Source organism: Syngnathus acus, chromosome 15 (genome assembly GCF_901709675.1).
Source record: "Syngnathus acus chromosome 15, fSynAcu1.2, whole genome shotgun sequence".
NCBI classification, from domain to species: domain Eukaryota; kingdom Metazoa; phylum Chordata; class Actinopteri; order Syngnathiformes; family Syngnathidae; genus Syngnathus; species Syngnathus acus.
This window is the reverse complement of record NC_051100.1, coordinates 3,720,948-3,735,909: the sequence shown is the minus strand read 5'-3', so window position 1 is coordinate 3,735,909 and position 14,962 is coordinate 3,720,948. Positions and strand designations below refer to the sequence as shown.

General features: G+C 44.2%; 1 protein-coding gene across 7 annotated transcripts in view; it reads right to left on the bottom strand.

The window, feature by feature from the left end:
- Positions 1 to 14,962, bottom strand: part of pcdh15a (protocadherin-related 15a) — a 107,643-nt gene that overhangs the window by 35,969 nt on the left and 56,712 nt on the right. For all 7 annotated transcript variants that reach the window (XM_037271319.1, XM_037271316.1, XM_037271318.1 and 4 more), the window contains 9 exons: positions 14,079 to 14,213; positions 12,787 to 12,936; positions 11,761 to 11,954; positions 11,547 to 11,679; positions 11,259 to 11,338; positions 8,207 to 8,300; positions 6,097 to 6,225; positions 2,050 to 2,355; positions 692 to 922 (listed from right to left, as the gene is read on the bottom strand). In XM_037271319.1, coding sequence (XP_037127214.1) covers positions 692 to 922; positions 2,050 to 2,355; positions 6,097 to 6,225; positions 8,207 to 8,300; positions 11,259 to 11,338; positions 11,547 to 11,679; positions 11,761 to 11,954; positions 12,787 to 12,936; positions 14,079 to 14,213 — 1,452 coding nt within the window. The remainder of the gene's footprint in view (positions 1 to 691; positions 923 to 2,049; positions 2,356 to 6,096; positions 6,226 to 8,206; positions 8,301 to 11,258; positions 11,339 to 11,546; positions 11,680 to 11,760; positions 11,955 to 12,786; positions 12,937 to 14,078; positions 14,214 to 14,962) is intronic.

Genomic DNA, 14,962 nt, shown 5'->3' with positions numbered 1-14,962 from the left:
TTGGCAAGAAAAGCGAGTTCATATTAGGCCACTAGAGGCAACAACCTACGCTGCTTTCTCGACATGACAATTCCCTCATCCACAGGGCATGCAAACTTCTCCAACTAACAAGCTCCTGCCAACAATATACAACAGGACAGTGTTGAACTTAGTCTGTCTTGATAACCTTGAAATCGCTAAAAAATATACCCCGGGCTGCTCTTCCTTTCACATTAGCTCGTTGTTATTTTCCAATTGTGACAGAGTCTTGGGTCCTCCAGGAGAACACGACCATCCGTTTTTTGGTGTGATTAAAGACGTCTGATTCTGATGCCGAGGACACGCGGGACAATGTACGCCGCAGAGCATCCTCCGAACGAGACGACAACAAAACAAGAGGAAATCAAACGCTCGATACTTCAAATAGTTAATAAAAAAATGTGATAGTTAAAAATGTAATAGGTAAAATTTTCAAAAAGCCCACTGTAGCGGACTGATGTGCTTTTGTCGACCGAACGCAGGTGCTGGGTGTCATGTCCTTATCAAAGGACACACGTCTTCCGTTCAAAACAATTTCAGCTGCGGTTATTTTTTGAAAGTGGTCAATAACTCAAGTGAAGTGAGTTGAGTTGGCTCCTGGACCTCGGGGTGAAAGATATGACACGGCGCTGAGAGCTTGTGGCGGGGGTGAACGTCAAGGGGGGATTCTTACCGTGATCCGCACCGTGACGGTAGCCTGCCCCGGGGCCGTGATGCCTCCCTGGTCGACCGCTTCCACTTGAAACGTGTATGACGCTCCCGTTCCCATCGCTGCCAGATCCTCAAAGTCCAGAGTCTGTAGCACGGCTAACTCCCCGGTGATTGGGTTCAGGGAGAAGAGCCGGCGGGCCGATTCCGACTTGATCCGGTAGGTGACGTTGGAGAAGAGGTCAGAATCCGTAGCCTGGGATAAAAAAACAAACCCTGAAGAGTTCAAGCACACAAACATGAAACGCTTGCAGTTCTGCTTTGTACCTTCGGAGGCGGTATTGCGTCACTACCGTGGCATGAAGGAATTGTCGAGCGCCTCCCTCAAGGGGTTGGCAGCCTGTGTTACTCACTGATATGCTTGAGGGCTTTCTACACTCACAGAAGCTCACTTACATTATATAACGCTACCACACGTTCTGCTGTACTGGTAATGCGGCACGGGATCCAATCGTGATAAGGAAACCAGTACTCGACTGAAAGGTGACATAATTCAAATGGAGATGAGTTAAAAATGTTGTAAATTTAATATATACATAAAATAAAATATAATATATATATATATATGTATATAGTATATTTATTTGATTCTGGCTTCCTTGGTTTTTATAAACCCATGGGTCATTGTACATTTTAATCATAGTCATGATGGTGGTCCTTATATTTTTTGAGGTGGTACTTGGTATGTAAAGTTTGAGAGCCACCTATCTATAATCATTTATAGATGTCGAAATGGGGTTCAAGTAAAGGGCGTCGTGTTTCAGGCTGCACATTTTGGACATACTATACGCATAAACAACAAACGTGCGTGCTGCTATTTTATGGACGACTAGATTTTGTAGGGTAATACATTCGGATTCGATTATACCATGGAGTAAAGATTACCGCGTATCGGTACTCGCGGGATGAAATTATCTCTCGTAAACGTATGAATCATTTGCAATAACACGCATATATGTATGCTTGCGTGAGCCCTTTATGCATTCCGTTGAAATATGTGTCCTTGGAGATAACATCCAATCTTATTGTCTTGTGATCACTCTGCGAGTGTCCACTCTCGGTTGAGGCAGATGAATGTCACTCACTCAACCCTTCGCCCTTCGCTTTCTCTCCTTTTACCTCCTACCGCTGCGGAAATTGTCGCTTACAATGTGCCAGCAATTACTCATTCCTCCACTCCGTTTGCTTTGCATATTTGACGTTTCCTTTCGCGTGCCGAGGGGCGGGGGGGAAGAAATGCGCAGTGACATTTGACAGAGGAGACAATCTAAAGACGGAGTCCGCTAAACTATCGATATGTATAATGAGCAAGCACACACTCACGCTGAGCGTCAGGATGACGGTTCCGACCGGGCTGTTCTCGGGCACGTTGACCACATACGTCGGCTGAGAGAACACCGGGCTGTTGTCGTCGATATCCGTCACCTGCACCGTCAGGGTCAAGGTGGTGCGCCGGGGGTCCACGGCCCCGTCGGACGCTTCGATCACCAGATCGTAGCTGCTCTTGAGCTCGCGATCGAGCGGTACCCGAGTGTAGATGCTGCCGTTGGAGGTGATTACGAACAAGGCGGGATGATTGACGACACGGTAGCTCACTTGGCCGTTAGCCCCCGCGTCTGGATCTGTGGCCTGCGGGGATCAGAGACAGAAGGGTTCGATGAGATTGAGATATTACCTTTGTGTGCTAGCTACATGAATACATGCGGTGATTAGATGCGCTTTTAGCTGGGAATTACTACCATGTGAAAGCTGCAGCCTTTTTAGTTCCGCTGAAATGAAGTCAGCCTCAAGTGAGAATACTTTCAAATGCAGATTTGAATTTATACTGTGTTATAAATCCTAACTGAAGTCTTACATAATATTTTCAAAATTTCTTGCACTGTAATAACATTTTTGCAAGCTATCTTTTGATGACGTGAATCAAGTGCAAGGCACGGCGCTTGCTAGCAGTCGATGACGCAACTTTTGTAAGCTATCTTTTATTCTTTGGTTTGCTTTGAAATATTTTACTTTCAATAAGCTCAACTTTGTGTACGACACGCACGACACAAATAAAGCCGCCGTGCTTTGCTAGCTGTCAATGACGCAATGCCATTAGCATGCTAAAGCCCTGGGATGAAAAATACATCAAAAGTCATAAATAACCTCATTTCCCTCCTGACCCGGCAGACGTAAACTGTGAGTAAGACTATTTACATAGGCAATAATAGCGCAAAGCGGTAAATATTCACGGCGAATGAGGAGCACATTTCAAAAGTGAAGGCGTTTTGCCTGGAGGCTGACAGCAGCTGTTTTGTGTTTGATCTGATCCAGAACACGATCCATTAGAGCCGGGCTTTTCATTCTAACACCTTGCATATTTACTCAGCCCGTAGACGCCGGTTGAAACAAGGCTGGCGCAATTGGGGCTCACATCTTTGTCGTCACTTGGGAGACGCGAGTGAGTCCTTGTGATGAGTTGGCAGCCGGTTCAAAAGGCCAACGCGCAAGGCCCGCTTGTCACCACAAAGGATGTCTTTTGAATGAACCTCGGGAGGGAAAAAAACATTCTATTCTTCCAGTCGAGAGCGATAAATAAATAAAGTCATTCACGTTTGACCTTTCACCATTTTTCTCCTGATTTTTGCTTAGCTTTGAATGAATGAGATGGCCATGGTGACATTTTTTGGGAGCTTTTATCCAAAGCCAATATTTCACCATCGCAATCGTGGTACGTTAAATGTTCCTCAAATGTCTTCAAAATAAAAAGTCGACACTAATGTTGGCTCAACTGATTAGTCCATGCAATCCTTCATGTGAAGCTTATTTAAGGTTTGAAGCACGTACATATGTGACAAAGATTAAAAGAAATGGTGTGCTTAATCTACAGGCTGGATAGTTTTGCTCGCTTGACGGCATCAAATTGGTATGTTCAAGCCTGAATGTCGTCATTAATATTCATACATCATTCACTGGGAAATTAAATGACAATTTCGCAATGATAAAAAAATATATACAATCCTGGAACAGGACCAATATTTAATAGTTTTTTTCTTGGCCTGTGCACGACGTTTTAAGGAATGTTACTGAGGATTTTTTTCTGCTCAAATAAACAAACGGCAACGAAGCAGATAATTAACAATGATCAAATTATACCAAATTATTAATACGGGGCATGTGAGCTCAAGGAAAGTTTTTTTGGACGGGTCTGGAACGGATTAATGACATTTCTATTCATTTCAGTGGGAGAAGTGGATTTGAGATACGAGTGCTTTCAGTTATGAGTGTGTCAATAAAATTAGGGCAGCACAGTCAGCAAATGGCGCACATTTGGCTCACAATTTGACTCCTAAGAATCTCCGGGACGGGACAAACTGCTTTAATAGTCTTAATCAGGCATGTTTTTATGCGCAAAGCAATTAAGCGTATAAAAAAAATAAAAAGAGCCCGGTAGTTAAAAACTGAGTGTATGACCACCTTGACGCATTGTAAAGTTTTAGGACATGCCGTTTAATGTTCCCCAGATTTTAGCATCAGCGTTTTATTTGAACTATACTTTCTTTATATGTCTTCTTATGGAAAGCGTGCCCTTGGTGAAAACTGCACAGGGGGAACACAAAGCCTCCATTCTTGACTTTCTATACAGAAGTGGATTGAGTGATTGCGGTGAAGTAATCACTCAAAATGGCCAACCTCATTTTCGTGTCCACGCTGGCAAAACGAGCAGCGCTGCCATGGACAATATAAAAAGGTCTCTTGATCAAGCTCATCTCCAACCTCTGCAATACCGTGTCTTTAGAATTAATGTACTTTGCTTTGTAGTCCTGAAAAGGCCGAGCACGGAAAACTGAAGGGACGACGGGATTCGGGCGCTTGGAGGGGTAAAAGGCAACTCGGCTTTGTAAACTAGGATTTGCAGGTAGATTAGTACGTTTCAAATAAGAAATGCACAAATAATTACATTTGCGCCGAAAAGACCGAGTCCACTCTCGTTTCAAGTTACATTTCAAAGAGGTTTAGCAAAATAAAGGCTTTAATTGTGGGTCTCGCCGACTTTGCTTTTGTCTTCAATATGCGAGACGCGTTCGCCATTGGCGGGACATCAATCGACTGACTAGGCCATGAAACAATACTTCATTTCTTTGTCTTCAAAAAGTCAGTCTTGCTTTCATCCAAGTATTCAAAAAAATAATTGTATAAATTAAAATTCTTTCATTCTTTTGCCGGAAACCTTTGAGCCCCTGCATAAAACTGATTAATTAAAAAATATTGCACATACATTTTAAATAAAAATTTCACCCAAAAAAATAGTTACAAATGCACCTTTCTTATAGATTAAATGCAAATGTACTTTCAAGTTAAATACAACTGAACTGTACTTGGGCAGTGATTCTTCTTAAACGTACCACTAGAGGGCTCACACATTCCGAAACAGTGCAAAGCGTCCAATCCAAAACGGTCTGGGAGGGAAAATTCCTCTCAACTCAACCCACACCACAAGATAATGGCTCAGGAGACATCCAACAATCAGGCATTTGACTCAGATTGAAAGGGAGGAAAAAAAAAAGGCCCAAATTTGGCCTAATCGTCGGTATTTCCGCACCTCACTTGAGGGACTCTTGTTTTTTCTATTTACAGGGACTGTATTGTTACGAGTCTGAAACAATTGAACCCAGCAGAGAGTCTGCCAGAGCCACAAACAAAAAGCATGGCAACAACCCAGCTAGAATAATGACTCGGCCATTCAGCGCTATTCTACTTGAAGGCTGATAACCTCAGTGATGGCGCTCGTCTTTTTATCGATTTATCCGAACATGTGTTCCGTGTAAAGGGCAAGTGCTGACATCAGCAGTTGAGTATATTAACTTGGCTCTCAGGTGATGCTTTGCTCGCTGTGTTGAGTTAATGCCTAGTAGTTGGTCTTTTTTCCATGGTGTTCATCATTGACTAGCTTTCCTCATAATTGTAACAAACACTTTCTATTACCCATACACTGTTGACACCATACAAACATCTTCAATAATATCAAAATAAGGTCAAGTTGAATATGAACATCAAAGAGACTATACATTCGATGAAATTATCCGTTTCACTATTCATCATTTTAAGATTAATCCTCCATTTATATGCAAAGCGGGGCAGTGACTGTCGAAGAAGGGCAATAAAACCAAGACAAATTGATTTTATTGCGGTATCGACAATTATGTGGCTATAGACGTTAATTCTCATGTAGAATTTCATGGTTTCAATATTAGCTCAGGGACGATTCATTTAAACCGCTAATAAAAAGGTCGTCGTGATCAACGGTGATGATTAAGTCCAATTCAAGCAATGAAAATGAAATACGAGGCACCAAAGAACAAAACGAGGGAGTAAACGGAAAAAGATTACCTTGACTTGTCCAACAAATAGATTGGCCTCCTCTTCTTGGACGGTGAAGTTTGTGGGGGCGGCGGGGTCAAACTCGGGGTCGTTGTCGTTGACGTCCGTCACAATTATGTCAACTGTTGTTGTTGATGTCTGAGAGGGGGGGCACAAATCCACATTTGCATTCGTTTGAAGAGAAGAACCGACGTCTCAACGTCGGTGCCAAAAACGGAAAATGTCGCTTTTTTGTGTTTGGCCTTTAAATGTTTTGTACCTTAACATATACAGTCAATGAAGCTGCCTTTCCTTGTCTTTATGCGTTCCGCAAATCCATGCATGACTTTCACCATCTGTAAATGGCTGCCTGGCAACTGCATCACCGCAGAAACCGCGGAAGTCTTGGGCAAAAATGACTGACAGGAAAGAAAGCCGTATGCTAATCACGGAATAAACGCTCCGTCTTGGAGGGAATCTCGAGAAGTGGGAGTGGTCGGCCCTAGCTGCGGTTCCCACCGGACCCGTTTGAAGTTTACCCCGGCGCTTGAGCCGAGTCCATCCCAGAGGAAACGATCTAGTTCGTCTATCTCGACGCCCTCGCGGGGATTTGCGCAATTGTTGTTTGCTTTGTTCAGGAGTAATTACAGACATTCACACGGGAGCTGACACGCTGGAAAGCGTCGCACACGAGGCCGGCTTGACGACGGGATGCAATACCGGGGTATCTTTAACAACAGTGTGCCGGTGACAGGCTCTATTTATTTTTCACTTTGCACAAGAGCCAATTAGTGTCAGCGCCCTGGTGCGAAATTTCTCAACAAAAGCCGTAAGAGCCGAGAGCCTGATTAACGAGCGGCTATTATCTATTTCAAATCAAACGCCGGCGCTCCGTGGTATCTGAAAGGACGCGGAGGTGACAAGCCTGACCGGAAGACGTGGATAAGATCATGCTGTTCGGACTCATGTCGTGAGGGCAAAAAAACGTTATCCCTGCTGATGTTTGAGCCCGCGAGGTGGGTCGGGATCACAGACTTCACACTTGGGAATACTGATTTTGGGAATTGGTCACACTGACTCGAGCTGGGGCAACTTGTGATTTTAACTGGCTAATAATGTTTGTAATTTCACTCTTGTGTCACAAAGCCATAAAACGATTTGAATTCTAAAAATGTCAGGGTCACTTCACCCTCTTAGCTTCGGTAGCCCAGCCCTCCCCCGTCTTCCTCCAGCTCCACTTGAAGAACTCGAAGGGCACTTACAGCGTGTCCCACGTCTACTCTTCTGATTCTCAAGTGACCGAGCTCACCTCTCGACCTTTAAATTCGGGCACCCGCACCTTGCAAAGGAAACTCATTTCCTGCTCTCGTATCCGAAAACCTTCCGGTTTAAGACCAATTTGTTAAACTCGACGACAGTCTGCGTTCGTGTCATGATAAGTTACCATGGTTACCACAATCCAAAGCTAATTACCATTTAAAACCCAGAATTTCCGTCCCTCCCAACTTTGGTGCATAATTTTGATCTTTTGTTTCCGACCTTCCCCGCAGTACTTTGTCTCGCAGATGACGCGCTCCCTTCGCCCCCTTCCTCGTTTAGCTCCCCTCCTGTTGTGACACCTTTTCATCGCGCCGCTGACATTTGGCACACCTGAGTCACGCGGCAATTTATTTTGTGCCTCAGATGCTTCCCTCTTCAGCGCCTCGTTCTAAAAACCGGCAAAACTTAGGTAAAGGTTATTGGCTCATACAATCTCTCCATCTCGAGTGAGATGAATAGCCCCGTTGCCTCCCGATCACTTCCTACACTCTTCCTGCAAAAAGAAAAAAAAAATCTATTCATCATCACTCAGTGCCGGGGAATAAAGAGATGCTTCAGATCAGACTCAACAAAGGAGGAGACCACATTTCCCCTCGGCGTGGAATGGAGACAACTGACCAAAGTTGGTCTGCTGAGATGACGTCTAATTAAATTAAGATGGTTTATTTGATGATCAGTAGGAAGCAGAGAAACTTGTCTTAAGGGGGAAACTATCTGAGGGTTGCGGGATTACAGAGAATTATTTGAGGTGGCTCATATGTTTTTGATGTATTAGATCATCACTGAGTTTTAGGGCGATGGCGGCAATAAAGCAGCTTACCCCTCCAGGGTTGCCATCCGAGGCAGTAACGACCAGACGGTAGCGATCGTTGGTTTCTCTGTCCAGCGATTTTTTCAAGATGAGAAGACCGATCCTGTGGAGGGAATCCAAATATTGAAAGCAACACATTTATGCTGATTTTCACCAAACAACATCCACTCAAGGACTTTGGTCTGTCCCTGCCTTTATTTGCCCCGAGTAAGCACATGAATATGTCAGATGTGTGCAAGCTATAATTTGTTGGCAGGGAGGCAGCCTGCGCATTCCCAAGAGCAGCACGTGGAATGATTTTTGCACGCACACACGGTCGTAAGACATGGCAGCGGGTGCATGAATACAAACAGTGAGCACACACAACACAATGCAGCGCAGGAGAGAATCCGCCAGGACCGCAAACAAAATGCAGCGGAACACCGGGGCTAAGAGAATAATGAGTGGTGCAACTCCCCGTTGTCCTGTTCTTTTCCTTTCCCATTCTAATCGAAGGCTACGGTGGACCACATTGTGACTAGCTGTGCGACCTTTTCATTCATCAATGACATTTGTGGATTTTTTTCTTTTTCTCAACCATGCGCTATGGTCCGAGCACTAGTTAGCTAACACAAAGCTAACGGATTCTCGGTTGAACATTTTGTTTTAAGAATAGACAAAGTTTATTTTATCTATTGCTGGTCGAAGAAAATTCAAATGAGGTGGAGAGGGGGGGGAAAAAAAAGATTTTTTTTCTTCTCAACCATGCGCTACAGTCCGAGCGCTAGTTAACTAACACAAAGCTTTTTGGCTGAACATTTTGGTTTATGACTGGACAATGTTTATTTTATTTGAGCTATTGCCGGTAGAAGAAAATTCAAATGAGGCGTAGCTAAGGGGGGGAAAAAAAAAAAGGAGCTTTAAGCCAAGAAAAAGACCTCCCGTGTGATAAATGTACAGCTGTCACGCTAATGATTCATGCTAATGACAGGATTAATGGCTGTAAACTGACTTGACTTCTACATTTGGGGAATGATACATTGACCATTGTTCAGGTTTACGGGGATAAATGATGCAGTGAAAGAATGTGAATCAATATAGACAGCGTAGCGGCGGACACTATGATATGATACGGCCGCACAGACGGTATCAATCAAACGTCTGCGCTACAAGCTAAGTCTATTTTATGAACGTAGCAGTTGACTATCTATACAGTGCGAAGAAACGGATAATTTACGGTTATCCTGCTGGAAGTTGTCGGGCTTATGTGGTCATAAAAGGGTCAGCGAGGGGGACTAGACAGGGTGAGTCTTTGAATTATGTGCAGTTGGACTTCATGCCAGTGTTTTGGCACACTTACAACTCCTGCTCTGGTATCTCCCACCTACAAAAAAAAATGTAAGGCTATGTCGCTGTGTTGCTTCTGCGGCTATGGCATCCATCTCAGGGGAACCCGGTAAAGGGAGCAATGGACTGGAGTGCTAATTTGTCATATTAGCTGAACACAAGCAGCGGCATATGCGGCGGGTCGTCGGTGCAAGAATCTCATGGTGGGGACGAGTTTAAGGCATGAAAAATGACAAGTCTCAGCGGGTGTATTGTATGCCCAACTAAACAAGAGTCGTGGCTAATCAGTCTTAATTTCGAGTGTGCCACATCGACATCTGCTCGGGTGTGTGTGTGAAGTGTTTTAGCCCGACCCACTGTGCTGTATATGTCAGGCGGTGAATTCCCTGTTACATTGAAGTGCTGTAAGACATTGTCAGATGTGCCAGGAATAAACACAGCCAGCGCTGCACTTTTAATCGCTTTACTGAATGAACGCTTACAAAATAAACACGTAATGAGCACATTCATAAATAATCTGCATGACATTTAATGCCGAGGGAGTCAACACAACGATTAGCCTGTTGACGGCCAGACGCTAACCTAAGCTTACACAACAGCCAACACCAGACACCCACGTCACTCACCGGGCAAGGCCCGCCTTTTTAATGCCACATACATTCAAAGTCACAGATGCGACAAACAATGAAGCAAACAATTTAACAAAAGAAGCGCTAAGTATGCTAAATCTATTCATTAATCCTCTATACTATTCTTGTCCTTCTCGGTAGCTTCATTATAAAAACCCAAACAGCACGAGTATACTGTTGCTTCTATTTCGTAATGGTGTGACTTAACTTTCAAGCATATTGGTAGCCTAAAACAACAGCTTGTTGTTGTTAGCATATAAGTCGCCGGCAGCTGTTAGCTGCTCGCCAGCACTACTGTGGGAATCACAATGACAGAGTTGGGAAATCGGTGCTACCCAACACGGTATCGTAATTAGAATGAAACACACAGTTTTGCTGACTAGTTGAATATCCAATAAATGGTTAGACGGCGCTCTATAAAATTATATAAGAGACAAAAACAGGCGGCTGAGATATGTGCGAGCATCTCGAGTCTCCTCGCGTCTTGACCCTCCAAATTGACTTTCTCATTTACGAGACGGTAAAAAGGCACCTTAATATTTCATGGGGTTTCCTCACCGCGCGACAGGCCGGGATCTTTATATGCCGATATTGATTTTGAGCGAAAGACGAGTTGCAGACATCTATTTGTGTTTCATGTCCTCCACAGAGGTAATAAAAGTGGTGGCATCATTTTTGGGAGTTGGATTTGGATCTTACCAGGACTACTCATGATTCCTCAATGTTTTATTCGCCTGAATCTCGATACTCCACATTGACATTTCTCGTAGCTTTCCAGCTAAGATTTCCGCTTTCAAATCAGCCTCTCGAGTCTTACGCCGACTTCCCTTTCCCGAGAAGTGCGACACGAGGCGTTCCTCGTCTCGGGGACAGCAAAGGGGCTTGAAAAGAGGACGCTTGCAGACAGGAGAAAAGTAGCTGAGCGTGCAGCTCAAACCGCACAGTGAGTTTCCCCGACTTCAAGTAAGTATGTTCCCGCGAGCGCTTCCATTAGGATCCTTTGCGGCGTCAAAGCAGGTTAGCGCACTCGATCCAATACATCAAATGTCAATACAGACAATTCCACGTCATATGAAAATATACCGACTTTTGGCCACCAGACTTACGTTTCAGAGAGGTTGAACACCTTCTGGGAATCCCCGCTCTGGATGTGATATGCGATGGGGTCGTTTTCTCTGTCGGTGGCCTGGAGGGAGAAAAGAACGTCGGGCCTTTAAAGGTCCTAAAATGCCATTAAGGTCCAAGGCTGAGCGGCCGAATCGAGCATGAACATATGGATGGGTAGATGAAGAAAGACTCAAGCAAAGAAGGACGTTCCGACTAGTATGTACAGCATTTTTTAAGTTTGGGTGAGGTGAGAGAGGCTCATTTTTGCACCGACGTCAACAACTCACCTGCATATTGAGCAGAATGGCGCCGATCCTCGTGGCCTCGCTCACCTCCAGGTTGTACGTGAGCAGAGGGAATCGCGGTGGACTCTGGTTGTTGGGTGGCAGCACTTCGATATAGACGGTTGTGATGGAGCTCCTTGTAAGAGGAGAGTTAAAAAAAAAAAAAAAAAATTGAGTTCAGCATCCCAGAAGGGAACTGGCGTGGAGGCTAGCGTACCTTCTGAGGGACTCTGGCGCGTTGTCAGACGCCTTGACGGTCAGCGCGAAAGATCGTCCGACGGCGAGGCTGACACCGGGTGCCACTGTGATGCGGCCCGTGCGATTGTTAATGACAAAATGTCCCTGAGCCCCGGCCAGGATCTCGTAGGTCACCAGTCCGTTTAGCCCCTCGTCAGCATCTTCCGCCGTTAACTTTTGACGCAGGAAGACAGAAGCAAACAGAGCGTGAAAATGACTTGAGACAATTTGGATGTCTGGCGACTACCAAACAGAAAAGCCCGTTTTTAAAGCGATCCATGCTGCGTTGACGATAAATCCTCATCGACAATCGAGATCAATAAAGGTTTGGATCTCGCTTTGATTTCAAAACGTCCGGATCAGCCAATGATTCGACGGCATCAAACATAAAACTTGCCTGCTTACACATTTTTCATAAAGCGGGCTTATAAAAACCAGTTACGCGCACACACTCAACACGCCACGACCGCTGGCCTCATTTCGTCGAGGCCAAACGGACATTTCTTTAAAACAGATTAAACTCGACCTTTCCAAGTCAGACAGAAAGACAAACGAGCGCGGTCGGACTCCGAACAGAAAGGAAATGAGAAAGATGGAACTCCCTGCATGAGTGGATTTGGCCAAATGGGGTTATGGATTTAGATTTTGAGGACGGCCTGGTTATTAATTGGCGGCGGCATGTTTGTGCACAGCTGCAATCAAACAATAATATTTAAAGCCAGCGCACGAATGCAATCAGCGGAGATAATGTCCCCAATCCAGTAACATAATCAGAGTAGGTAGATCGGAAAAAAAATGAAAAATTCCAATTGTACGCATGCATCGTATTTTTTATTTTTTTTAACTGCATTGTTTTGCATTGTGGATTTTCGTCCAATCAGATGTCAGCCTCTACATGTCTCCATGACAATCTGATCTGGTCTTCAAAATCAATATTTTCTTCAAGCAATCACATTTCAAATCAACTAGTCATGAGTTTCTGAAGTCAGAAATGTTTTTTCTTTACCTGCAGCACCGTCTCGCCAGGTTGCATGTCTGTGAATAAGTCCACGCTGTATGACACCTGAGCAAACGTGGGCGTGTTGTCATTGGCGTCGATTACTAAGATGTTGACGGTAACGGGGCCGCTCCGTTGGACGCCGTCCGACGCCACCATCTGTGCGGGCGACACATATTACACAGGGTCGATTTGCTGCCAGACAGACGATAGAGTTGACGAGAAAAGCACAGATATGATTAGAAAGCAGTTGTATCAGAACCACTCGAAGATTATTAAAAGAAGAACAAAAGGCAAACAAGTTCTGGCTGTGTCATTTATTTATATTTGAAGATGCTCGCTCCCTTTACGATTGCTTTTTTCCCATCTGCCCTTTGCCAGATGAGAAATACCGTATATGCAATAAAACAAGTGAGTGAGGTTTTATTGCATATTTGTGTTTGTCGCAAAGTTAATCTGCCAAGAGAAAGATGTGTTTATCAAATCGAAAAGTTTACAAGCAGCATGTAGGAGTGATATTAAAGGTGCTGGTATAAAGCTTCACTTGCAGGAAAGCTTATAAAACTGCAAATGTGGTGAGTAAAGCAATAGAAGAAAATGAGAGAATCAATTCTCGGATGGTGTGCCCGATTTGACCTTGATTTGAGGCTTTCTCATTTAGAGCCTATAAAAAATCCCTAATCTGCTTCTTTTTAACGGAAAAAGGTAGCCTTTTAAAGACAAGTCCAAGTAGATGAAAATGACGTTAGCCGCCCACTGGCTAATTGCTACTGCGCGTTGTTAAAATAAATGAACAGCTTAAATGTTGCACATCACAGAAAATGTACTTTTTAATGGCTTGTTGACAAAAAAAAAAAAGTTCTGCTAAAAAGTCACAGGGTGAAAAACTACAGTACAATAAAGTACAATTTATACAGACAGCATATTTACTTCGCAGACCTGTCTGTTTTGGTGTAATTCCACTGTCGGCCACTAGATGGCATTTTTAGACGCCATATTTGAGAGAAGAGTGAAACAGGAGGTAGCCCTATTTTAAATTCCTCCCAACCAAGTTTTCGCTGAAAATTATTGACCGCGTAATCGTTAGTCCTGCTTTTTTATGCCTACACAAAGTGACGGCTACAGAGCCATTTTAATGTACATACAGTGCCGTCGAATGCCGACTAAAGGTCCTAATGTGAGCGACGTGCCCTGCCCCTGACTTTGCTTCTGCTCTGACCTTCAACTCAAACGTACAAACAAGATGAGACAGGTCAAAGGTCAGCGGTAAATTACTGCGGCAAGTAGGAAAGGGGGCGTACCGTGAAGGTGTAGGTCATCTGCTTCTCCCGGTCGACGGGTTTCAGCAACCTCAGGTAGCGGATTATGCCGGCCGAGGTCAAGCTGAAGACGTCCGTTTGGTCGTCCAGGGTTATCTTCAACATGGGGTCTTGAGTCTTTCAGCAGGCGGGATGCGGAATACAGCAAGAAACGGGTTACCATGGCGACGTAAACGCTTCGTCTCTCTTCCAAAGATGACGATAGCAGATACGTGATCCTCATAGCGAGGGGTCGATGTGTTTTTTAACCCGACCATATCACTGAAGTAATGACTCAAACGGGAACCTCGAGTCTCCGTTTTTCCACAAAGGAAAATACGATGCGCGCTGTTGATGAACAATAGCTTCTGCAGAAGCAGACGACGTATTTGTTGTCGATGCGTTCGATTAGCAACTGCCACTCTGCTTTGGTAAACATCACAACAAAGAGGATTATCGATTGCGTCGCGCGTCTCTGCACTTCACATTTTGTGTTAAAAAGACGTTTGGAAAGGTGAACTGAGGACTGTTAGAGAAGATATATAACTGGATCTGACATTATGTTCTCAAATGCGTGCCAGAAACAAACAAATAAAAAAAAATCACAGCACATGGCGGGATTGTAAACGCAAGCAAAGTAAACGGCAGCACAGCAAAACACTCCAATACAGCACACGCTTGCACGGAAGTCAATAAAATATTGACATTTTCGTATCACCATCTCCACCCGCTCGTCAGAATATAAGGTACACCTTCACAATATGATGACAGCTGTGTCCAGATTGCTGGCCTTTAATAATGCTCAGTTTACAGAGGTATCTTTTTTTTTCTTTGCTATATTCAGTCATTAAATTGTGCAGGTGTACATTTTGAGTATCTCCATCATC